The sequence below is a fragment of the Pinus tabuliformis genome, chromosome X (genome assembly GCF_031772625.1).
Source record: "Pinus tabuliformis cultivar Carrire ecotype Pingquan chromosome X, CPIR1, whole genome shotgun sequence".
Lineage (NCBI taxonomy): Eukaryota > Viridiplantae > Streptophyta > Pinopsida > Pinales > Pinaceae > Pinus > Pinus tabuliformis.
In genome coordinates this window covers 1705558138-1705585616 of record NC_142308.1, presented here as the reverse complement: position 1 = coordinate 1705585616, position 27479 = coordinate 1705558138, and the positions used below count along the sequence as shown (strand labels likewise).

The 27479-nt window shown below is 38.6% G+C and overlaps 1 protein-coding gene across 13 annotated transcripts; it reads left to right on the top strand.

Annotated features, from left to right (window-relative positions):
- Positions 1 to 4074: 4074 nt before the first annotated feature.
- LOC149146557 (large ribosomal subunit protein uL2-like) lies at positions 4075 to 24989 on the top strand. Of its 13 annotated transcripts, none has more exons than XM_089448670.1 (9): positions 4552 to 4684; positions 6915 to 7017; positions 16609 to 16808; positions 17588 to 17680; positions 18114 to 18191; positions 18593 to 18844; positions 18942 to 19044; positions 24576 to 24668; positions 24841 to 24989. In XM_089448670.1, the coding sequence occupies exons 5-8, from the start codon at positions 18123 to 18125 to the stop codon at positions 24641 to 24643; spliced, it is 492 nt and encodes a 163-aa protein (XP_089304796.1). In that variant the 5' UTR covers positions 4552 to 4684; positions 6915 to 7017; positions 16609 to 16808; positions 17588 to 17680; positions 18114 to 18122; the 3' UTR covers positions 24644 to 24668; positions 24841 to 24989. The 13 variants fall into 13 exon arrangements, 11 of the variants coding, with proteins under 11 accessions (XP_089304793.1, XP_089304791.1, XP_089304792.1 ...); XM_089448669.1 differs by having other exon boundaries at positions 16609 to 17462; XM_089448668.1 differs by lacking the exon at positions 17588 to 17680.
- The last annotated feature ends 2490 nt before the right edge of the window (positions 24990 to 27479 follow it).

Sequence of the window (27479 nt, the reverse complement as noted above, 5' to 3'; positions counted from 1 at the left end):
CATGTGAAGAACTTCATGACAACCTTCATCAATGGTGCATATCTCTCCAACAAGTATTTGAATGGGAAAACATGTGAGTGAGCTCCTTTGCATTGTGATTTCAAGTAGGGTTTGTACTCTTCTAGGTTTAGGTTCATGCCTTTGAACCAATTTTCACCATGGTTTGGTATGCCTGTAGCTTGAGAGATGGCATCCTCTGAAAACATGAAATCAGTCCATGCAATGGTGATCTTGTCTTCCTTCAAGGTGAGGGAAAATATACCTGTGAGATGCTCATGGTAACCTATTTCCTCCACTCTTTGACAAAACCCTAAACAATTGACATCTTAAAAGCATTTCATGACAAACGGGGAGGAGGTGATTTCATTGCAATTAGAGGGCTCAAACCTCAGTATCTTTCCCCCTTGTTGTACTTCCTCTTCTCTGATGGTGACGAGTCAGGCTCCATACTTCAAACCCTAGGTGAAAGGCAAGCAAGAATAATGGAATTTGTTTCTGTGAGGGAATGAGGTGGTACGATGGACTTAGGAGTTGCCTAAATTTGTAAGGAAATTTAGGAGGGTAGGGGATGATGTCAGTGAGTAGGGGAAAAAGGAATTTTGGGAAATGAGTGAGGGGAGGGGGTGGAAAAGGCCAAAACATAGGCCTATCCTAGAAAGAGATAGGATAGATTAGTGTTTAGAGGAAAATGATAGAAAATGAGGGGATAAGGCTTTGTGATGGATGGAAATGGTGTATTAGCTGCAAACAGAGGTGTAGGGACAAGGAATCTAGGGTTTGTGGAAACAACTAATCATTTGAGGATCAAAACCATGAAAATCATATAAACCCTAGACGAAGAAGTATTTGATCATTTTCTTGACATATGAGGCAAAGGAGGACATGGAAATGATAAAACTTACTTGTTATAGAGCATGGAGGATGAAATGGCTGAAGAGGAGCTTTGAAAAATGAATTTTGGTGGTCAAACAACAATTTTGGACAACTCTGCCCCGTGCGCATTGTGTTGTCCAGGTGCGCAACGAAGGCTCTCTATGTGCTACGAGAGTCAATTTTTGCGAGTGAGGGCTATGGAATCACAATTTTTTGCAAAGGAGAGGGGGGAGCTCGATGCTAGCATGGTAGACAAGTGCAAATGAGTGTGAATGAGCTGCTCCATGTGCTTTTATAATTTGCTTTTGTTGTCTAAGTGATTAATGAGGTAGGATGACCCACCTCACCAATTCACTTTCTTTTTTAGTTTTGTAGCCTTAGGACCTCTTCTTGTAACTTTAGAACCTTATGAACATTATTACATTTAAAAACATAAATTACATTTGAAATCAAGTGTTATTGAACAAATTTACATATTGTTACTCCTCATTTGCCGATTTATACATGAAATGACTGATTTTGTGACCTTAACCCTAATGACCTAATGGTGACACTGAGCTGAATGGAGACCATGATGATGTGACTGAAGTGATATTAATGATGTTTTCATGATGGTAGACTCAACTGAGTGATGAAAGTGACCGACATATGAAATTCTTGAGAGAGTGGAAATAGCCCTAGACACACTAGCTAGTGACCAATTTTTTGTTTGAAGACTCACTGAAATGAAAAAAAATTGACTTGACACCCTAATAACACCTTGTAATAGCATATTTGATCATTGGTGACAGGCTGAATTGATGACACTAACACCCTCACAGATAACCTTACCTTTTTTGCAACTTGGGAACCCAACCAATTCATTAGCAAAACAATATTGTGCCCAACGCAAAGTCTCCCTTTCTCTGAAATTTCTTTGTACATGCCTTATCACAACCATAGGCTTGCCTCCTGCAATTCCTATTCTGAACTTCTCCTAAAACACTTCATCCTTGGGACACCTGGAATTCACTGACACACCTTGGCACACACTCTTATTTGTTCATTTCCAAGCATTTTGACCTAGTTCTCCCTTGTGTTCCCTTGACTCTCCCTAACACTCCTCACCATCCATTGACACTGTCTGCCATGTGTTGGCACACCTTTTCATTCCTTGGCATGCCCTGGCACAAGTTAGCTATCATGCCCTCACAACTACCCTTACTTTTTTTAAGACTTGGTCGGAACCCAACCAATTCCTCCCCCACTACAACAACTTAACCAAGTAATAGTTACTACAATTAGACTATGCCTTGCTCACCTAAGAACTGCCTATAACACATCTTCGGCTACTCATGTCCAATCTCAACTCATCCCACTTAATAAGTTACCAATTCAAGGCTCACGTCCAACCATGGCCATAAAACAACTAAGAAACACAATTTACATCTTGACATGCCATAACACATGGCACGTCTAACAATCCCTTAGCCCTATGTGGTGTGGGTTAGCATCCCCTACTTTTTTTGGCATTCTTTGCACTCCCTAGCACACCCTAGCACTCTCTGACATGCCCTGGCACTCTACCATGCCTTGGCACTGCCTAACATATAACATTGTGACTCCCTCCTTAGAACACTTGGAACTCGTTGGCACTCCCTATCACACACTCTTATCTCTTCATTTCCATGCATTTTGAACTAGTTCTCCATTATGTTTCTATGGCACTCCCTAACATTCGCTGGCATGCATTGACACACCCTGACACATGGCACATCTTGGTATGTTTCCTTGGCACTCTAGCATTCCTTGGCACTACCTAACATATCTTGTTGATCCCTCCTTACCACACCTGGAACTCACTAACATTCCCTGTCACACACTCTTATTCATTCATTTCCATGTATTTGAAACTAGTGATCCCTTTTATTTCCTTGGCACTCCATAATACTCCCTGGCATGAATTGGCACACCCTAGCACCTGGCACATCTTGGCATGTTTCCCTAGCCTCTATCATGCCTTAACACTGCCTACCATACATTATTACTCCCTCATCACACATGTATCTCACTGACACTTCCTGTCACAAACTCTTATTTGTTCATTTGCATGCACTAATTTGACCTAATGCTCCCTTGTGTTTCCCTAGCACTCCCTAACACGTCCTAGCACATGTTGACACACCCTGGCACCTGGCACATCTTGGCTGCATGTCGTCCTAGCAATCTAGCATGACTTAGCACAACCTATCATACCATGCCACTCTCTTCTTAGCACACTTGGAACTCACTCACACTCCCTATCACACACTCTTATTCATTCATTTCCATGCATTTTGACCTAGTGCTCCCTTATGTTTCTCTGGCACTCCCTAACACTCCTTAGCACGCATTGGCACACCTTGGTGCTTGGCACATCCTGGTATGCTTCCCTAGCACTCTAGCATGCCTTGGCAGTAATGCATAACATACCTTGTCACTCCCTCCTTAGCACACCTGGAACTCGCTGAATGTAGTGTCCATTGCATGATTGATTCTTCCACCCTTACAAAATCCGTAGTCCACGCTATTAAATCATGCAATAGTTCATCTTCTGTGCAATCCTTGCATTTCGGGTCCTGAGAAGAGGAATCATGGAATTTGTGTCAAACAATCACTGGATACAGACAAAACCTCTTCAATCGCATTGCTTTAAACCATAGTTACCATTCGGATTCGAATTCCATACGATACGGTAAAAATTTGAATAAGAAATTTTCAATTCGAACAAAATTCAACATCATACATCTTAAAGGTTAACAAATATGTAGTTTTCTTTCTATAACAACCATTGCTTTTGCTCATTTCTTTCCATTAATTTTGAAATTTAAATAATTTATATTAATTTTGACAAATATAAACAATTTTAAAATTACAATTCACAAAAAAACCATATTTCACTCCTCCCTCCAAAAAATTATTTTATTTTCAAAATTTAAAACTTTAATGTAAATCTAAATATGAAATATTGAAAAGATATAAAATTTCTTCTTATATAAACCTATTAAAAATTTAAATTATTAAATTTAATAATTAAATATTAAATATTAAAATATATAAAATTTCTTTAATATAAATATATTTAAAATTTCAATTAATTTCCATTACACATAGAATTTTTTGACTTCACAACTCAGATTTTGCTATCGGGCGGCCATTTATTTTGGCTTTAGCGGCCAAGGGTTTAAGCATGTGGATATAGCATAATCTCTCAACCGAATTTCCTTATAGGCACACAATAAATTATTCCTGTAAACCTATAGGTTGTATGTATAGCCATATCTGTTATTTCCAGTTTCGGAGGCACAATAGATCCAAACTCCGTGTGTAGTGATCTGCTCTGGTCTGCAAACATGGGTCGCGCTATTCGTGCACAGAGAAAAGGAGCAGGCTCCATGCTCAGATTCCACACCCATCATAGGAAGGGACCTGCACGTTTGGGAAGCCTCGACTATGGCAAGCATAATGGGTACATTAGGGTAATTTTCACGGACGTAATGCATGACCCTGGCCGCAACGCTCCCCTCTGCAAAGTGACCTTCGGGCACCCATTCCGTTACAAGCATCAAAAAAAGCTCTTATTAGTTACCGAAGGTATTTACACGGGACAGTTTGTTTATTGCGGAAAGAAGGCCATTTTGACTGTGGGTAACTTGTTGCCTTTGAGATCTATTTTGGAGGGAGCCATGTCTGCAACATGGAACAGAATGTCGGCAATTGGGGTTCGTTTGCTAGGGCTTTTGGAGACTAAGACATCGTCGTCAGCCACAATATTGATAACGACACTACCAAGGTGAAGCTTCCCTCTAGAGCCCTATTCTAATTTAAAAGAAGAAAATCCTAGAAATTGTATTCTATTTTAAAGAATCTGTTCATCATTTTTACTTTTATATGAAAATCTTAAAAACCCTATTCTATTTCAAAGAATGAAAAATCCTGGAAACACTATTCTTAGATAGAATAGACCACGCCTATTTCCCTAGAAACCCTATTTTCAGATAAAATAGACCATGTTAGGGCCATTCATTTCGCCTTTTCAATCCTATTATACATAAATCTATAACCACCAATTACTCGGCAAGTGTTAGACAGGAAGGAGTGGTATGACCATTAATGTAACAAAGTGCACAAGAAGGTGGAATTTGGGATTAAGGAGGTATGTACGAGAATATGTGTGAGCAAATCGAAAGTTAGAAACATCGATCTATATTTCAAGGGGCCTAATAATGTTGACACTAGCTTTATCTTGATACTAAATTCATAAGTTGCCGACAGAGGCAGTGCAGTGGTAGAAGAAAAGAGCGGCGGTGTGATGGATTTGCCCGTATCTTTCAGGAGGATATTTACTGAGGTTGAATCGGGGGAGGGGCTGATGGCTTTTATTTTAAGCAAAGCTGTCAGGAATCCTAGGCCAGGACCCATCCAGGTCTAGTTTTTTCAAGAAATCAACACAGGTGCCAGAAATCTGTATTAATCTTATGCAGATAGATGAGTCCTTATCTAGACCGAAGCAAGTATGGGTATTTCCCCTCCGAAAATAACTCAGCGGCTTTGCAAAAACATAATTTGGAAGCTATCGGGAAGGGTTCAAATTTCTCTATTGGGCAAATTTATGTATTAAAAATTTCTACATCCTTCTCAAAATGAGACAAATTTATGGATTAAAAATTTCTACATCCTTCTCAAAATGGATTTTCAAAGGTCTGTAGTTTTAGAGAATCGACACAGGCGCCAAAAATCTGTATTAATATTAAGCATATAGATGAACCCTTATCTAGACCGAGGGAAGTATGTGTATTTACCATCGGAAAATACCTCGGCGGTTTTGCAAAAACATAACTTGGAAGCTATCGGGAGGGGTTGCGATTTCCCTTATTGGCCAAATTTATGGATCAAAAACTTCCACATGCTTCTCAAAATGGATTTCAAAGGTTCGTGGTTCCTCTGTAAGGAGGGGCTCTCGTTTTAGTATTGGATCATTGGGTTTGATTTGAGAATGATTTGTCCATACGCTCTCTAGTTGGGATCAGATTTGAATACCTCGGTTTCAAATTTCAGAACATATATTATTTTAAGCTGTCAGAGGCTAGGGGGTTCAAATTACCAAAGACATTGTTTAAGCTCAAAAGCCAGGGAGATCGAGCTTTCCCTTGCAGGAAATATTTGTTGTCTTAGCGATTTTTGCATCCTTCTCAAATATAAGATGGCAAAAGGACCTCGGTAGGGCAGGACTCTTCATGCAGTATTGGATATTTGATCCAAAATTGGATGTACCCATAAACACTCTAGTCTGAATCAGATTGTAGTACCACCCTTTCCTTAGAACTTTCGAATTGTAAGGATGACGTTCTTCTAACCAGTTGGCTTTATTAAGCCAACTAGGATAACGATGGAACACAAGTTGAATTCCTTTTCTAGATATGTGCAAACATTGATCTAAACAAAGAAAGCCTATCGTCAAGAATTACTCTTTTCCTCAGAGAAAAGAGGCATCCTGATAAACTGCAGTATCAGAGAATTTTGTGAGCATGACCATATGGAGTTCAAATGCCCAAAAGGATGAGGAAGGACTATCGAAGCTTTAGGTAAAGGGAAGCTGTCAAACTTTCAGCCACACAAACCCAAAAAAAACACTAAGTGGATTTAGAAGGACATAGATAACGTCGAAGCCCAGAAAGATTCCAAGACCTGGAAACATTAACAGAATATGGGTTGTCGAAACCTCTGGGCTTCTAAAAGCACTAACAGGGTGAAGCTTCCCTCTTTAAATTAGAACAGGGCTTCTAATTGAAAACCCTATCAAAAAGTTGACCAGAAAGCACCAATTTATCCGGCATCTCCTTGATTGAAGGGTCATATAATATGAAAGTTTGCCCCTTTTATTTCTTATTTAACTTAAATTCAATTTAAATTTAATCGAACATTATAATTCCTTTCTTTTAAGGAATAAATTTTTAACCAACATTATTGCAGTTCCAAGTGGTAAAAAACTATCAATGATGCATAGACGTGTTCCACCACAGGGATTCAGAAATTGTGTACGGGTGCTACGTTTTGCCAATGGATCACAATGTTTGTGCCCTGCACCTACGATTGACTGAAGAAGGTTCGGCTGGGGAATTTTAGGTACATTCGATTTCAGGAAAATAATAATAATTACATTCGTGATTTCTAATAGTATTGGGTGTACTTCTCGGTTTTGATGAGTTCTTTAAATTTCATAATCCATTGCTTTCTAATTTTCAGAGTATTTCTGAATAGTCTATTAAATTAGTTTAACTTTTGACACATGAACTAAATTTTCTTTTGAGTCTTCAACCTTTTAACAGTTTTTTGTGAAGATATTTTTATATTATCTTAAATTTTGATATATTTGACAAAAAATTTGTCATGGTATTCATCTATTTTTCAAGGTTCTTTTATAAAAAATTTATGCTGATATATTTGATGAAAACATGGTTTAAGATATTTATGTCCAAGAATTCAAAAACAGATAAGGAATTGATGCCTCTGCCTTCAACGATGCCTTTTATCCAGTGGTTCCTCTACAGTTGATGCCTCCACTTCTGCCCATGGCTCCCTGTAAACTATGTCGACTGAAGCTCGACTATCTATATCTACTGCCCATGATTCTGCTGCCTGTGCAGCCATATCTGCCCATCATTCCATCAGTTGTTTTGCTGGAAATCAGTGACAACGAAAAAGCTAGCAACACGTCCAACAACTATTTTCGTATTATATTATGTTTTATGTTGATTCTATGAAAATAATATATTATCATTTTACTCTTTTTTACGTTTCTTGGTGATCATTTTTCTTTTCTCAATTATTTTCGCCCTCTGTTCATCTGTGAAAATTTACCAGTCAGTTTGCCCTTTTTTGAGAATGAACTTAATAATTACAAATAAATACATGTTCCCTTTTTTGAGAATGAACTTAATAATTACAAATAAACACATGTTCTAAACAAGTCTAAAATATCTCTTTAGATAAATAAATATTCTAGAGTGAAGAGATTTAATGAATAACAATATAGATAATAGAACATGAAAAATAAATAGTACAAAATATCCGAAGAGATGCATTACCACATATTACCCATATTTCTTACTACTAAGAAGAAGAAACGATTATAATGGGTTGATAATTTAAAAAGAAAAGAAACGAGTAATGTAGAAATTTTGAATAATATGACACATATTCAACAGAGATTATCCTGATCATACAATTTAAGCGGAACATGTATAATACATAATCTCCTCTACGTTGATCATCAAATTACAGAAGCAGAAACATCCACAGGCACACATAGAAGCATCAATCAAACTCATAAACACAGTATGTATCCCGGGGAAAGCATCTCGCTAAAAACCCCACACTATCTGTATATTATATTGATTGAATCATGTAACAATACAAAGCATAATACTTCTCACAAGTATCTCCACCTGTTACACACAATACAGCTCAGATTTGATCTCCAAATCTCCCCCGCTGCTTGCCTGCCTCCACTGCTCAAACCTGCTCGAGAATTGATGAGAATTGCTTCCCAAACTCGATTTTACACTGCAAAATAGTCACCCACACTATGTTGGACGTGAGCAACAGCTATAATATCATGAAGATACGTGAGCAAACTCATTGGCATACTCAATCCTTTGATTGTGCAAATCATCATGCACAGCTATAGTCACAACTGATAGCAATCTGATCCTCTAACACCTGTCCCTGCTGAACTGAACATGCACTGACATGCAACTGAGTTAACTGATGTATTCTATAGTTGCATTATGAGTTAATAACTTGTGAATTAATTAATAACTAATTCACCCAACTCATCTTTAGTCTATTGATCAGTTAGACTAAATACAACCAGTTTAACAAAGCTAAACTGAACACAACTCCATCAACTGTACCTCCAGTCCACTAAACTCAACTCACTTGAGTTCTAACTGAAGTCATGCATGCAACAACTCAACTGACTCATAAGAAAAACGAATTTCCTTCTGACAGCTGCATGTGCCACTTCCGTAGCTCAAACTGAAGTGCTCCAAGAGAATAAGATTAAGTTTATAGTCCAAATATTATTGTGAGATAATAATATTTGACTTTTCTATTTTTGACTTTGATCACTCACACTGTGATCACTCACACTGTAATCACTCACACTGTGATCACTCACACTTTCATCAAAAATAGAAGTCCATCTATTTTTCCCAACTTGATCAATCATCCATAGACATGATCCATATGTCTAAAAATAGACATAGTCTAAAAATAGACTTGCGCCAAAAATAGCCTGCGGGCCCACTTAGTGAAGGCGACTCTTTTCACTAAGCTCCATCATCTTGTTGCACTCTCAACAAGCATTTCTTGTTGCACACTTTTCAACACTCCCTCTCAACAAGAAAGGCTTCCTCTCAAACCCGATCCTGTAACTCTGGAATGTTCTCCATGCAACACATCTGGCCGGTCCACTTGCTCTGTCATCAAAGTCTCTGACTGCTATTGCCTCTGTCGACTGAAACTCTACATCTCTGTGCTCTTCAGTATCTGACTGCTCTAGCCTCTGTCACTTTGATCTCTGACTGCATCCGTGCTGCTGCTGGTTCTATCTCCCAGCATTGCATCCGCACTGCACCTCCCAACTGACCTCCCTGTTGGGATAGAAACATCCTCTGATGCTGAAGCTCTACCTGCTGCTGACAAGTGCTCCCTCTCTGACATCTGCGCTACTGCAACATCTCCATGCATCTCGCACCATTGCACACCTCTCTGTGCCACCTAGCACTGTGCAAAACACTTGTGCCTCTCGCATTGCTACAGCCTGCTAGCTATGCGCTGTCCTGGGATTCCCTGCACTGTCGCTCTCTCTACCGCTCCATCCGCATCTGTCTCTACCCAATCAGTCAGTTCCTGCTACTACACATCGGGGCTCCCGTAGCACGGTCTCATCCAAGAGGTTGGGTACCTCAAGGATCTTGCCCCTCCTCCTTGGGACAATCAATCCACATCACCCCACCTCCTACCTGGAGGTATGGCTGCATGCGATCCCTCAGCCCACCTGGCTTGAAGTTTCCCCCTACTGGAGGTCTCTGGATGAGTAGATGTCTCTACTCCATCTCCACACAGCTTCCCCTGTTGTGGCTCCTCCACAACCTCCTGAAGTTGCTGCACCAATCGTGGCTCCTCCACAATCGTCTGAGACTTCTTCTGGCTCTGCATGTTGAGAGGTAATATACGCTCCCTCTCAACCACCAAGTCTCCATCAGTTGCCTTGCTGCTCAAGGCTTTGCATGCATCTTGAACCTCAAGAGCATACAGGTTCCTGACCCATGAACCAATCTCATGACAACGAAAGCATCGCACCTTCGCCTTGTCAACCTTCTTCCCATCATTGGAAGAACTGGATTCGGAAAGAGAAACCTTCTCCTTCCCCTTCTTCGCCTTACTCGCTAAGGCACAGTTCTCCTCATCCTGCATGGATGAAGAACTGTCTCTGGTGCGCCGTCTAATCTCCTCCTGCATCAAATCCGACCATGGTCGTTCCCAATTTGGCAGTTTCTCCCTTCCATTCACCGAGTCCTGGTAGCTATGCCAACTCTTAGGAAGGTCAAGGAGTCCTAGACTCACCATCCTCATCATCAACAGTAACCCCCACACTTCCCAGCTCATCTCGACAATGAGTGAACCTCGTGAGATACTGGGGCATACTATCTCCATTCTCGAACTGAATGTTTCTGAGTTTTATCTCTTGCTTTGGAATTAAATTCGAATTCCACCAGCACAAAACTCAACTGCTTCCGATCTAGAATTCGTGAGAACAAATTGTTTCTTGTACAGAGATTGACTGTATGGGCATTCACCGGATATCTCACCTTCCAAAGGAAGGATGAATCCAGAGGCTACCTGGCCCGATTACAGACTCTGCCTGAAGAAATAGAATGTAACCACTTCCTGAATAGTAGATCTGATGATCAATCCTCGCTTGATGTCCTGTAAAAATCTCTTCTACAAATCAAGCAGCTCTGATACCATGTAGAAATTTTGAATAATATGACACATATTCAACAGAGATTATCCTGATCATACAATTTAAGCGGAACATGTATAATACATAATCTCCTCTACGTTGATCATCAAATTACAGAAGCAGAAACATCCACAGGCACACATAGAAGCATCAATCAAACTCATAAACACAGTATGTATCCCGGGGAAAGCATCTCGCTAAAAACCCCACACTATCTGTATATTATATTGATTGAATCATGTAACAATACATAGCATAATACTTCTCACAAGTATCTCCACCTGTTACACACAATACAGCTCAGATTTGATCTCCAAATCTCCCCCGCTGCTTGCCTGCCTCCACTGCTCAAACCTGCTCGAGAATTGATGAGAATTGCTTCCCAAACTCGATTTTACACTGCAAAATAGTCACCCACACTATGTTGGACGTGAGCAACAGCTATAATATCATGAAGATACGTGAGCAAACTCATTGGCATACTCAATCCTTTGATTGTGCAAATCATCATGCACAGCTATAGTCACAACTGATAGCAATATGATCCTCTAACACCTGTCCCTGCTGAACTGAACATGCACTGACATGCAACTGAGTTAACTGATGTATTCTATAGTTGCATTATGAGTTAATAACTTGTGAATTAATTAATAACTAATTCACCCAACTCATCTTTAGTCTATTGATCAGTTAGACTAAATACAACCAGTTTAACAAAGCTAAACTGAACACAACTCCATCAACTGTACCTCCAGTCCACTAAACTCAACTCACTTGAGTTCTAACTGAAGTCATGCATGCAACAACTCAACTGACTCATAAGAAAAACGAATTTCCTTCTGACAGCTGCATGTGCCACTTCCGTAGCTCAAACTGAAGTGCTCCAAGAGAATAAGATTAAGTTTATAGTCCAAATATTATTGTGAGATAATAATATTTGACTTTTCTATTTTTGACTTTGATCACTCACACTGTGATCACTCACACTGTAATCACTCACACTGTGATCACTCACACTTTCATCAAAAATAGAAGTCCATCTATTTTTCCCAACTTGATCAATCATCCATAGACATGATCCATATGTCTAAAAATAGACATAGTCTAAAAATAGACTTGCGCCAAAAATAGCCTGCGGGCCCACTTAGTGAAGGCGACTCTTTTCACTAAGCTCCATCATCTTGTTGCACTCTCAACAAGCATTTCTTGTTGCACACTTTTCAACACTCCCTCTCAACAAGAAAGGCTTCCTCTCAAACCCGATCCTGTAACTCTGGAATGTTCTCCATGCAACACATCTGGCCGGTCCACTTGCTCTGTCATCAAAGTCTCTGACTGCTATTGCCTCTGTCGACTGAAACTCTACATCTCTGTGCTCTTCAGTATCTGACTGCTCTAGCCTCTGTCACTTTGATCTCTGACTGCATCCGTGCTGCTGCTGGTTCTATCTCCCAGCATTGCATCCGCACTGCACCTCCCAACTGACCTCCCTGTTGGGATAGAAACATCCTCTGATGCTGAAGCTCTACCTGCTGCTGACAAGTGCTCCCTCTCTGACATCTGCGCTACTGCAACATCTCCATGCATCTCGCACCATTGCACACCTCTCTGTGCCACCTAGCACTGTGCAAAACACTTGTGCCTCTCGCATTGCTACAGCCTGCTAGCTATGCGCTGTCCTGGGATTCCCTGCACTGTCGCTCTCTCTACCGCTCCATCCGCATCTGTCTCTACCCAATCAGTCAGTTCCTGCTACTACACATCGGGGCTCCCGTAGCACGGTCTCATCCAAGAGGTTGGGTACCTCAAGGATCTTGCCCCTCCTCCTTGGGACAATCAATCCACATCACCCCACCTCCTACCTGGAGGTATGGCTGCATGCGATCCCTCAGCCCACCTGGCTTGAAGTTTCCCCCTACTGGAGGTCTCTGGATGAGTAGATGTCTCTACTCCATCTCCACACAGCTTCCCCTGTTGTGGCTCCTCCACAACCTCCTGAAGTTGCTGCACCAATCGTGGCTCCTCCACAATCGTCTGAGACTTCTTCTGGCTCTGCATGTTGAGAGGTAATATACGCTCCCTCTCAACCACCAAGTCTCCATCAGTTGCCTTGCTGCTCAAGGCTTTGCATGCATCTTGAACCTCAAGAGCATACAGGTTCCTGACCCATGAACCAATCTCATGACAACGAAAGCATCGCACCTTCGCCTTGTCAACCTTCTTCCCATCATTGGAAGAACTGGATTCGGAAAGAGAAACCTTCTCCTTCCCCTTCTTCGCCTTACTCGCTAAGGCACAGTTCTCCTCATCCTGCATGGATGAAGAACTGTCTCTGGTGCGCCGTCTAATCTCCTCCTGCATCAAATCCGACCATGGTCGTTCCCAATTTGGCAGTTTCTCCCTTCCATTCACCGAGTCCTGGTAGCTATGCCAACTCTTAGGAAGGTCAAGGAGTCCTAGACTCACCATCCTCATCATCAACAGTAACCCCCACACTTCCCAGCTCATCTCGACAATGAGTGAACCTCGTGAGATACTGGGGCATACTATCTCCATTCTCGAACTGAATGTTTCTGAGTTTTATCTCTTGCTTTGGAATTAAATTCGAATTCCACCAGCACAAAACTCAACTGCTTCCGATCTAGAATTCGTGAGAACAAATTATTTCTTGTACAGAGATTGACTGTATGGGCATTCACCGGATATCTCACCTTCCAAAGGAAGGATGAATCCAGAGGCTACCTGGCCCGATTACAGACTCTGCCTGAAGAAATAGAATGTAACCACTTCCTGAATAGTAGATCTGATGATCAATCCTCGCTTGATGTCCTGTAAAAATCTCTTCTACAAATCAAGCAGCTCTGATACCATGTAGAAATTTTGAATAATATGACACATATTCAACAGAGATTATCCTGATCATACAATTTAAGCGGAACATGTATAATACATAATCTCCTCTACGTTGATCATCAAATTACAGAAGCAGAAACATCCACAGGCACACATAGAAGCATCAATCAAACTCATAAACACAGTATGTATCCCGGGGAAAGCATCTCGCTAAAAACCCCACACTATCTGTATATTATATTGATTGAATCATGTAACAATACAAAGCATAATACTTCTCACAAGTATCTCCACCTGTTACACACAATACAGCTCAGATTTGATCTCCAAATCTCCCCCGCTGCTTGCCTGCCTCCACTGCTCAAACCTGCTCGAGAATTGATGAGAATTGCTTCCCAAACTCGATTTTACACTGCAAAATAGTCACCCACACTATGTTGGACGTGAGCAACAGCTATAATATCATGAAGATACGTGAGCAAACTCATTGGCATACTCAATCCTTTGATTGTGCAAATCATCATGCACAGCTATAGTCACAACTGATAGCAATCTGATCCTCTAACACCTGTCCCTGCTGAACTGAACATGCACTGACATGCAACTGAGTTAACTGATGTATTCTATAGTTGCATTATGAGTTAATAACTTGTGAATTAATTAATAACTAATTCACCCAACTCATCTTTAGTCTATTGATCAGTTAGACTAAATACAACCAGTTTAACAAAGCTAAACTGAACACAACTCCATCAACTGTACCTCCAGTCCACTAAACTCAACTCACTTGAGTTCTAACTGAAGTCATGCATGCAACAACTCAACTGACTCATAAGAAAAACGAATTTCCTTCTGACAGCTGCATGTGCCACTTCCGTAGCTCAAACTGAAGTGCTCCAAGAGAATAAGATTAAGTTTATAGTCCAAATATTATTGTGAGATAATAATATTTGACTTTTCTATTTTTGACTTTGATCACTCACACTGTGATCACTCACACTGTAATCACTCACACTGTGATCACTCACACTTTCATCAAAAATAGAAGTCCATCTATTTTTCCCAACTTGATCAATCATCCATAGACATGATCCATATGTCTAAAAATAGACATAGTCTAAAAATAGACTTGCGCCAAAAATAGCCTGCGGGCCCACTTAGTGAAGGCGACTCTTTTCACTAAGCTCCATCATCTTGTTGCACTCTCAACAAGCATTTCTTGTTGCACACTTTTCAACACTCCCTCTCAACAAGAAAGGCTTCCTCTCAAACCCGATCCTGTAACTCTGGAATGTTCTCCATGCAACACATCTGGCCGGTCCACTTGCTCTGTCATCAAAGTCTCTGACTGCTATTGCCTCTGTCGACTGAAACTCTACATCTCTGTGCTCTTCAGTATCTGACTGCTCTAGCCTCTGTCACTTTGATCTCTGACTGCATCCGTGCTGCTGCTGGTTCTATCTCCCAGCATTGCATCCGCACTGCACCTCCCAACTGACCTCCCTGTTGGGATAGAAACATCCTCTGATGCTGAAGCTCTACCTGCTGCTGACAAGTGCTCCCTCTCTGACATCTGCGCTACTGCAACATCTCCATGCATCTCGCACCATTGCACACCTCTCTGTGCCACCTAGCACTGTGCAAAACACTTGTGCCTCTCGCATTGCTACAGCCTGCTAGCTATGCGCTGTCCTGGGATTCCCTGCACTGTCGCTCTCTCTACCGCTCCATCCGCATCTGTCTCTACCCAATCAGTCAGTTCCTGCTACTACACATCGGGGCTCCCGTAGCACGGTCTCATCCAAGAGGTTGGGTACCTCAAGGATCTTGCCCCTCCTCCTTGGGACAATCAATCCACATCACCCCACCTCAAATTTTACCAAGTTTACATGAAACATGTGTTTTGGAGTTAAGTTTTACATTGTGTATTTGTTTGTCTTTGGTTTTGCTGCTTTTTGATGGATAATGTAACATGTTTTCTATGTGTGAAAGCATAATCACAAGCTTCAAACAAGTTAACAAGCTTTAGCTAGGATGTTTAGAAGTTGTATTCTCCACCTAGGTTTGAATCTTGCTTTTGACATGTGCTCCTTGTGGGCTATTTGACTCTGCAAGGAACCATTTCATGTGGATGGGGCCAAGAACAATCCTTGGGTGACTTTGATGGATTAGATTATGACTAGTCAGCCACATAGCCAAGAATTGACTCCACAAATATGCTGATACATATTATTTTTTCAAATAGATCATGGAGTAAACACTGCAAGAAAAATGAGCAATAGGAAAAGGTCAAATAAAGCCCTATCTTAGCTTTACACATACATTTAACCAGTTAGAAGAACATTTACATGAGTAATAGAAGAATCAGCTTACATAACCTTATTGGAAGTGCCATGCCCATAATCTTGATGAATAACAGATATGCAAGGTGGCATGTAAGAAAAATGGAGTTCAAAATAAGAGAACATGATCTGATGCGGTGCTTTGTCTTACCTTATAACACCATGAATAGCAAAAACAACATAGTCAACATCAACAGATTTATTTAAATGACTTTAAGCTAGAATATTTGGTAGTGGAAACATGAGAATGAGGAGTGGGACTGCTTAACTTTTATCATGATTCCATAGATCTATGTTATCTGAATGGGAATATTAGAAAGAAAAAATAATTATTTTAATGATTCTTAAAATTTATAGGAAACATGTTAATCACACTTTACAGGTCACTTGGGGTCTTATTTTCAGATTGTATGTTGAATCTCGGTTCTATGTTGAATTTCAATTTTGTTATATGACGGGAGGGATAACTCTAATTGTCTCATTTTTCAGGGTGAAGATTCCCTCTGGAGCTAAGAAGATTGTGTCAAGTGGTTGTACAGCTATGATTGGTCAAGTTGATGGAGGTGGAAGAACAAAAAAACCAATGCTTAAGGCTCACAATGCATACCACAAATACAGGGTCAAAAGAAACTGTTGGCCCAAGGTTCGTGGCGTGGCGATGAATCGAGTTGGGCATCCTCATGGTGGAGGTAATCATCAACGTATTGGTCATGCTAGTACTGTACGTTGGGATGCACCACCAGGGAAAAATGTTGGGCTTATTGCTACCAGAAGACCCTGTGGATGCATTGGGTGTTATCTTATTCTGAACAACCATTTCATATATTTTCTGGCTAATTATGAACTCAAAATTCTGTTTTATTTCATTTTAATATTGCATGCCTGAATCCTTTATATATAGCAGAAGCATGGCCCATGTCAATCTCTAGTTGTTCCTCTGGGGCTTAGCCTTATGTCTTTCTAACTTTCATGTTCTAGATGCGTAATCCCAAAGAGGTTGCATCAGAAGAGTACAATGAGTTTTACAAGAAGGCATTCAATGAATTTCTAGATCCTTTGACATACACTCACTTCACAACCGAGGTATGGCCTTTTGGATAGATGTACAGAGATCTTTAATAAAGAAAATTTCTTCTTTTGGTTCACGTAATCGGTGTATGAAAGATTATTACAACAAATTGCCCCATACTGTCTGAATTCAGGGTGAAGTAGAGTTTAGAAGTGTCCTTTACATCCCTGGTATGGCTCCCCTCAGCACTGAGGATATAATGCATCCAAAGACTAAGAGCATTCGTCTATATGTCAAGCGTGTTTTTATTTCTGATGACTTTAATGGTGAATTGGTAAGTTGTATTGATTGTCTTTTTTGCAACTACTTCACTCCTGGAATGTTTCCTCCAAAAATTATAGTCTCATTTGAGGGTATCTGGTGCTTATGTTGAACAAAATATGTTCTACCTGTATGTAGTTTCCACGCTAGCTGAGCTTTGTTAAAGGTGTTTTCGATTCAAATGATCTTCTTCTTAATGTCTCCAGGGAGATCCTTCAAGAAAGCCGCATTGTAAGTTCCTCATTCACACCTTCCTTTTCAAATATGCCATTGTATGACGTTAAATTATAAGATTTAATATGCAGATCAGTTGGTACTTTTTTGAATAATATTGATATGCAAGCATTAATATGAGCTTCTATGTTGGAAATATTTTGGTTTCCAAGTATTTCGTGGGTTTAAAGAAGAAAAATATGGATTGTGTCTTTATGTTTGATTTAGTTGTAGATGGTAAATGTTTTGTTCTGGAGCTAGGTAGGGATTTTATATTGCTGTTACATCAAGTCATATGCCATTTGAAGTTTCAACGAGTCTAACTACAAGATATTGTGATTATTTGCTTTCATGTCTTTAGCAGTAGTAAATGTTTGATGCAATGGCATTTCGGTTGAACATTTGTCTAATTAAGTTTAGTTGTGACTAAATCCTTGAATGTGCATGTCAGGTTCGTATAATGAAGATGCGTCTTGTACAGAAGACATTTGATATGATTCAGGGCATTGTGCAAAGTGAGAATAAAGATGTAAGTCCACAACCTGTAAATTTAGAGGAAAGTTATTAACCGTGTCATGGCCCAAGAAATATTGTTATGCTATCCTACTTTCCACCTTAAATTCAATGTGAGGTTCTCATTAAACACTATCTATTTGAATGGAGTTATGTTTCATAGATTAGTAGAATCCAGTTAATATCTATGCCATAATTTGAGTTGTTTATAGATTCCTTACATCTTTATGTTCCTGAACTTTCTTCTCAGAAATGGAAATCATGTTTTGTGACAGTAATGTTGATTGATTCTTGTCAGCTTAATGAAATTGAAGTATTATTGCATTGTCTTTTGTCATATTCTTTGATGTTGATTGAGTGAATGCGTTTTGAAGCTTCTGTAAAAGGAATTTACATTATTTTGGATTATTAATGCAGGATTACAAGAACTTCTGGGAGAACTTTGGAAAGTATATCAAATTGGGCTGTATCGAAGACTCAAATAATCATAAACGGATTGCTCCTCTTTTACGGTTCTTCTCATCCATGCATGAGGAGATGATTAGCTTGGATGATTATATTGAAAACATGACTGAAAAACAAAATGGTATTTTTTATATTGCTTCAGATAGCATTAAAAGTGCCAGGAGTGCACCATTTTTGGAAATTTTTTTTCAGAAGGATATTGAGGTATGATTTTACTTTTCCACATAAATGACTTATATATTTCATGTACCTTGATAGTACATACAAAGTGACAACTGCATTGTACTGTGTTGCTTTACAGGTCCTCTATCTCGTAGACCCAATTGATGAGGTCGCTATTAAAAATCTTCAGACATACAAAGACAAAAAATTTGTTGATATTAGAAAAGAAGACCTGGACCTAGGTAAGTAATTTGTATGTTGTATTGATATACTTGATGATGGAACACAATAACTAGAGTCTGGGAAGTTCTATACAGTCTGTCTCATTCTGAAGAAGCATGCCAATGAATGTGGTAGAAAATTATCCATGAATAAGAGCAACTCTCTGACCATCAGTTGCAGAAGAAACATGACCCTAAATGAAGCAAAATTTGTCAATTTCATTTCTGACATCAGAGAAAACTATGTTTTGTACATCTTGAGTGGGCCTAATAGTTGATAACATGTGCTTCCTTGTAAGAGGTCACAAGTTCAAAGTCAAACCACAGGGGGTTAGAGTATGTACACCTCAGTAGACTTTAGCAGTCAAATCACTGCATGGAGATGGGTCACTTGTCCCACAAACAAGGGGGTTTCATACATCTTAAAATTAGATTATTATTATAATTTTCATCCTCTGCTTTCGAGGGATCATTATTTTTGCTTGCAAGTAGATCTATTATTTTCAGAGGAGAACAGACATGCATGTCTAGATTGGATGTTTTGAGTACAGAATTGCTGTCTTTTTTATATTTTCAAAGAGAACAGGCATGCATGTCTGGATTGGATATTTTTAGAACAAAATTGCTGTCTTTTTTATTTTAAATCTTTTTTTTGTTCTTGTCCACATTTATTCATATGGTCTAAGTCCTATGTTTTGTCTGATTGAGTACGTGTTATGAAAAATATTGAACTTCAAAAGAAGTGAGCTTGGTTTTATCTTTTCTTCTGTGTGCTTGCATGCCCACATCACATGCTCACAGGTATCTTCATGTCCTCTTTGGGCACCAATGGCTCACTATTTCTTGCAGCAGAATTTATTCTTACCTGCAGACAAAGGTTGTGTAAGAGTCCTTGGTGTCCAGTGCAACATTCTTCATTGCTGGGACCTTGTACCATGTCCTCAGCAACAAACCTGCAATGGTTGGTCAGTACATAACCAAGGCGTACACATACATGTAGAACCTCTATCATATGAACATACATCATTTACACATCCTATCCCTAGCTGTTCTGACCAATGAAGAGGCTTGCTTTGTTCTGACCAATGAAGAGGCTTGCTTTCACACAAATACAAACACAGTTTCACTCAGAAATATTTCTTTCTTTTCTCTAATACACATATCATATCCTCATGCACACATATTGATCACTGATATTCCCCCTCTTGGCCTCTCAATGCACATTCAAGCATCTGGCTCTCAGTAGGAACATTCATAGGTATTACAGGGAGAAATATGCTGATGTTATTGATATGCATATAATTACTAATACTATCGATTTGTTGTGTGTCTGAGCACTCTCTTCCTCCATGGAGTATACTATTTAACACCTCTATTATACTTCATGCACTCAATCCCTCTTCAGAGGCATCACAACCTTTATTATTATCCTTGTACAACTATCTCTAAAATTTTTGGAGACTGTGCTAGGCCAATGACAATGGCAGGCAGTGGTCTTTGCCTTTGCAGCCTCTTTTGTCTTTTAACCTCTTTTGTTTGTGTTGCCGCAAAATCTATCAGGCCTTGGAGAGGGGTACCCTACAAGGAATGCACTAGACTAAGTGACAACAATAGTGTGGCGGCCCATTGTCACCACAACCAAAACTCCCTGCTCATTATGGATTTTCACCAATGGGAGGAGTCCCTATATATAATAAGTCACCTAATAGGTGTTCTAAGCTTGGAGGTGTAAGGTGACAAAGAGGCCTCCAAGGGAAAGGCACAATTTAGGCATAAGGCATCAAGAGGAAGAAGTTCGCTTTCCTTGAAAAGGCCAAATTAGGGCAACATAAGACCTAGGGTTTGATTTTTTTAGGTTGAGAGTTGGGATGACTAAAGGTCAAGATGCCAAGAAAGGGCTTCCTACAACATATTCCAACAAGGTTAAGACACACGAAACCCTCAAGAGGCCCCCAAGTTGAAGCTATAACTAAAATAGGGTTTACACTAGGGAAAATATCTAGGGTAAGGGAGATTATTCATAAAAATAGAATGAATGCCCACCAAGGGGAATGATTTTGTGGCAACCACTCAACCCTCGATGTTTAGACTTTCCATGACCAAAATTCCCTCTCCTTGTCACTGAGAGCCCTAGTTGGTTGCTTGGCCATTCAGAGGACCAAGATAGGTAAGAGAGAGAAAGTAAACTTTATGGATGAAAATTGACTTTATCACCAAATAAGGATGGGCGATGCCTAGTCCTAGTGTTGATGGAGTGTATGGATTCATTAGGTTGGCTAAAACTTGTAAAGGAGTAAGGATATTTTGATGCCCTAACATCATAACCCTAAGTATTTTCTTTATGTGGGACCAAAATTCACTTGGGAGAGCTAATGTAAGATCACCAAGGGGCTTTCCATTCACATATCATACAATGAGTAATGCATGCAATAATATGAATTAGCATCCACAAAGTTGATACTAAACAAAATTAAGGCACAATATTTAATCTAGATCACCGATTTATTCTATATATTAGACATGAAATCAATTTTTTTCAATAAAAGAGCACTTGCAAGACAATATGCATGTACAATCCAATCATTGATCCAAGGAAACTTCTCCAAAGACAAGAATATAGCTCCAATACAAAGTATTCTCCATAGATCACATCTCTCCAATAGGAAAAGAGGCTCAAATTCTCAAGTAGAGACGCTGAATTCACAAGTGATGATGATGACAAATGAAAAAATCCTTTCCTTTATTTATATCAAGAGGACAAGTATAATTTTTAGTCTAAAAGCCCCTAAAAGACAAGTAAAATCATAATGATGCATTGGGTTACAAGTCAACCCATCTAGCTTAGACAATAAAGCAAATGAGAGCCCACATGTGTGAGCAGTGAGGCCTCAAAAGGATGGTGTCATCCAATAAATGAGCTCCATGTGGCATGCGTTGAGGCTTTTGGGTGGCAAGTGTGGTGTAAAAGCCTTTAAAAATCATTATTTGAGTGTTTTCCCTCAAATATCCATCAATATCACTTTGCGGTTCCTAGAATTATCATTTGAGGGTTGGCATTTTGATATTCTTTTTATTTTATTTTGTGGCCATGATATGCTCTTTCTTTTTCTTTTAGCTACATCAACCTCTTAGGGTAAAGTTTCGGGCCCAACCTAGGTATGTAGATGTATGGGTGTCAAATCCCAGAAAACTAAGGGTCAATGGAACCTGAAGAATGGAGGTGGAACATGGGCTTGTAATGTAAGATGAAAAGTGGAAAGTATGGAATAGGGATAAATGGAACAATGTTATCTCAATCAACCCCACCTATACCCATTGGGCCATTAGGGGAGGCCCCATTGGACTAAGATCAAAGATTAACCCCCCCCATTTAAGGTGAGGGAACAAGATCACAGTCAAATCCCCTCTTTCTTCCAGGTCATCCCACAATACATATAAAATGCCCAAATACAAACAAGAATAAGCACCAAATTGCAAAATGAATAAATTAGCCTTTGATTGGAAGCAAACCTTCGCTCATGTGTTTTCGTTGGATGGGTGAGAATGTATATGACTAATGCAAGTGGTGGGGATACAATGGCAGATTGTCAGCTAGTGGTGGCTGTTAGTGGCTACATGGTTGGTCGGATGGATGTGAAGATTGGGAGAATTTTTTTCTCCTATAGGGGCACCCACTTTGGTGGGTAATGTTAGTTTTTGTAGCATCGGATGGTGTTCTAGTCTCTGAAGTTGTCAGAGAGGCTAAGAAACACTAGGACTCCATAACCCAGAAAAAGTTTTAGGAAAATCCACCTAGAAGTGCCTTAATTAAGTTAATTAATCAGTAATTAAATTTTTCCTAAGTCTTAGGGAAAATGATTAATTAACAGTAATTAATTCAGGAAGGTGATATTTTTCTAGAAACTCACATTGATCGACTAGGAAATAATCTTAGTCATTGATTAAGTTTTAATCTTGGCCGTTGGAGTCCCAACTAGAGATTATAGGAAGAAGTCGATGGGTAAATGGAGGAATACACTTGAGATTGATTTCCTTGGGTAGTTTGACTTTCTAGAGAGCAACAATTGTTTGCTAGAAGAGTTCGAGTCAAAGAAGGGAAGCAGGGACAGAGAGAGGTAAAGACAGTGAGTTCGGAGGAAACTTTATAGATCCTGAGAGTAGCTTGCAGAGACGCAGAGATAGCCACAGAGAGGATGACACAAGTGCTGCGCATACGTCTCTAGAGGGAAATTCAATTTAGCTAGAGGAAGGGTCGTTGCAAGTGCTAGTGGCCGAAAGAAATTCCAAAGGGCCAAGCCAGAGGCTTCCAGACCAATGACAATCAGTTAGAAACTAATCGGAGGCAGTTCCAGGCCAGCAAGTTTCAGGCATGCGTAGAGTTGGTGCAGGGCCTGTGTAGAGGCGTTGGAGAGCTAGTTCGATTGGCTTGATTGAGCCAGGATTGCTTGTGGGGATGAAAAAATTTCCTCACAATATTTTTACCAACATTTTTCTTTGTAGCATTAGCAAATTTCAACATCGAGTTGTACTCGAAATTTCTCACTGTTGCTTAATAATAAAAACCTTCCGCTGCTGCACCGGTTTTCCCAAGTTGGGTTTTTCTGGGGACTTTTGTCCAAAAATAACGATGTTATAATTGTGTATGCTAGTATTTTCTCAGTTTCCAGTTTATCTTCCACAATGTTTAATTTTGTGAAGATTGCAGTGTGATTAATTCGTTGTTACCGTAGCAATAAACTACTAAAGTGATTAACAATTAGAAGAATTAATTTTGGTTGCCGCAATAGAATTTCAGTTGTGAAATTTTCGCAGGTAATAGCTTGTAGAGTGGAATTTCTTTTATCTTTGTCTCCCTCGTCGCATCTGGTTCTGTGTAACTATTGAAATGACTCATGGAAGTTTTCCTTATTACCTCTATGACTCCTTTGTGCTCAGTTACCTAAAAAAGATGGTGGTACAGGACATAGAGAATGAATTTGGTACTGGTTGGTCGGTTAAGAAGATAAAATTGCAAATGTTGCTCAACAGTAAGAGGTTTCGTTGCAACCAAACAAGAAAAATTAAAAAAATGCCTCAAGATCAAAGACTGAAACAAAGACCATTTGACATACCTTTTAAATTATGGAAAGAACTTGTAAAATCATATGAGAAGTTGGATGCACAAAGAAAGGTCCGCGATGAAAGCATTCAGGGATTGAATTTTTCATTAAACGTTATTTAGAATGTATTAATACTTATAATTATCTTAAACGCGCGATGAAAGCATTCAGGGATTGAATTTTTCATTAAACGTTATTTAGAATGTATTAATACTTATAATTATCTTAAATGTGTATTTGTGTGAAAATAAATTGAATTGGTTTATGTTTAAGGACAAGGCATCCAAGGCGAGGTTAACCAAGACAAAAGTCACTCATTGTAGTGGCCAGAAAGGTTTAAAAGCACTGATAACAACCTTTGTAAGTATATTAAACATGTGATATTTTTTTAATAAAATTTGTACTAGAAGAAAGTCATTGTTATCTAATTTCTCCCTATTTACTGATTGGCAGGAACTAAAATATGGAAGACCTCCAAATCATTTGGAAAAGGAGGCACTGCAGCAAAAGAGATGGGTTGAATTTGTTGTTTGGATGGACTCTATGGTATGTAATCTTAGTTGGATTTCCAATATACTTTTGAACCGTATTTTCATTTTATTTTTTAGTACTATTAGATATTATATCTTACCTCATTTTATGGTTAGCATTGTATAACAAAAATATGCGTTGTGTTATGTAATTAATACTAACATGTAATATTGATTTTTTTTGCCAGAATACTATAGGTAATGATTGCCAAGACGATGATCACGATGATGATCCAAACTATGCTCAACATATATCAGGAGATGATGAGGATGAGGATGATGGTGGTGAAGGAGGAGATGATGATGACAGTTGTGGTGTTGGTGATGATGTGGAAGAGACTAATGAGGATGGTCAAGATGATCATGAGGATGATCTTGGTGGTGGTAGCTAGGCATGCACATGCATTGTTTTTGATGAAGAAATTATTGTGTAGAATGACATTGTTATGTTTAGATGGGTGTTGTGAATTTACCCTATATCAATGAAACATTTTGATGTGGTAATCATACGATGAGTTTGATTTGATTAAATATGATGATGATATTATTATTATTATATTTTTATTTGATTTATATATTGGAAAGTATCATCATTATTTTGATAGAGAATTATAATGTATGGTGATATTACCATCTTTGGATGTATGTTGTTAATTTATCATAGAATAATTATATTCATGAAATATTTTGATATGTTAATCATATTTGAATTTTAGTTGTTTTGATTAAATGTAATACTGATCTTATTAGTATTATGTTGCTATTTTATACATGTGTTGAAAATTGTCAATGAATCATTGTATATGATGACATTGTTATTTTCTTGGATGGATGTTGTCAATTTCCCTTAAATTTCTTTACAAATGATTTTGAATTGTGATATCTTCTTTAATGATATCTAGAAACTATGATATATTTCACTATGCAATTGAAATTAGTAAAATGAATCTATAAAGGGGGTCATATATGTAAAGAAAAATATACTCTGCATAAGAAGTCAAATGTGGATGTAACCATGGATGCAAAATTGAAAGTAAAATTGGATGTTAAACTAGGAATTAATACAAAATGCAAACAATGACATACAAAGTGTTTTAAACTAGAAGAGAAAAATTGTGCAATATTTGACACAAAGAAGGGAGCAAAACATGACATACAAAAGGATATCAAATTGGGCAAAAACAAGGACACATAAATGGACACCAAATTAGATGCAAAAAAAGACAGACAACTAGATGTAAAATAAGATGCAAAGTTGAGTGCTAAAAAGAAGCAAAAAATGTTACAAATTAAGATGCCAAATGATGATGCAAATAATGGTTTAAATTTGGGATGCAAACTTGGGCGCAAAAAAGGAAAAAAAAAGGGATGTAAGAAAAGACATAAAACAAGATGCAAAATGGGGCTGAAAAAAGGTGAAACCAAGGATGCCATATTGGATGTAAAAAATGATGCATAATCAGATGCAAATTTAGGCTCAAACTTAGACACAAAATTATATACAAATGTGGACACAAAATGAGGCAGAAAAAGATGCAAATTTGGATGGTGAAAACGATGTAAAACTAGACACCAAAAAAATACAAAATTGGATGAAAAAGTGGGCGTAAATAATGGTGCAACATTGGACACATAAGTAGACACAAAAAATGGTGCAAAAATGGGCATAAAAATAGCTCAAAATTGAATGCAAAAAATGATGCAAAACTTGGTGCAAAAACAAATACAAAAGTAGACGTAAAAAATGGCTTTAAATTGAATGTACCATTAGACACAAAATAAGATGCAAAGGTGGACACAACACATGACTCAACATAAGATGCAAATATAAATGCAAATTTGGATGCTCAAAATGATGTAACATTGGATGCAAGAAATGGTGTTAAAAACGATGCAAAATTGGATGCAACAAATGACGCAAAATATGGTACAAAATGGGATGGGAAAAATGGAGACAAATCAAATGTAAAAGTGGACGTAAAAAATGGTCCAAAAAAAGATGAAAAATGGGCACAAAAATGGATGCAAAATTTGGTGCTAAATCAAATTCAACACATGGTGCAAAGATAGGCACCAAAGATGGTGCAAAAATAGGTACAAAACTAGAAGCAAAAACTAGTATAAGACTAGATGCAAACCCTGGCGTAAGACTATATGAAAAAACTGACACAAAATGGATGTAGAAAAAGACGTTAAATTGGATGCAAAATACGATGTAAACTTGATGCAAATGATGGCGCAAAAATGGAAGCAAAGAATGACACAAAATAGGAATCAAAAGACGATAAAAAATAGATGCAAAAAATGACACAAAACTAGAAGCAAAACCTATCATAAAATAAGATGCAAATCTTGGTTCAAAATTTGACACAAAAAACGATGCATAGTTTGGTGTAAAAAATGATGCAAAATCTAGGGCGAAAAAGGATGCAAAATCAGGCGCCAAAAAGGACGTTTTAAAAATTGTACAATAGAGCCAGGTTTAGCGCCAGGTTGCTCATCACAATTACAAAAAAAATGCACTAAAATCTGGCGCAAATCGCTGGTTTTGTTGTAGTGAAAGCATGTTTATCATCTTTTCCGTCATGAAATTTCTATAGAAAAACGAACAATCAAGCATGAAATTGGATATCAAAGGCAATTAATTAACTTCCCTGATTCATTTCACCTTTTATTTAACTAATTTCCCACAATAAAGTTCAAAGCGTTTAAAAATCCTAAGTCAATGAGGCTCAGAGCATTTCTCTGACTTTTGGAGGGACTGGACCCTCGACTCAACGACTTATAGGCAATAAGTACTAAAACCCCCTCATAAAAATTCATCCCC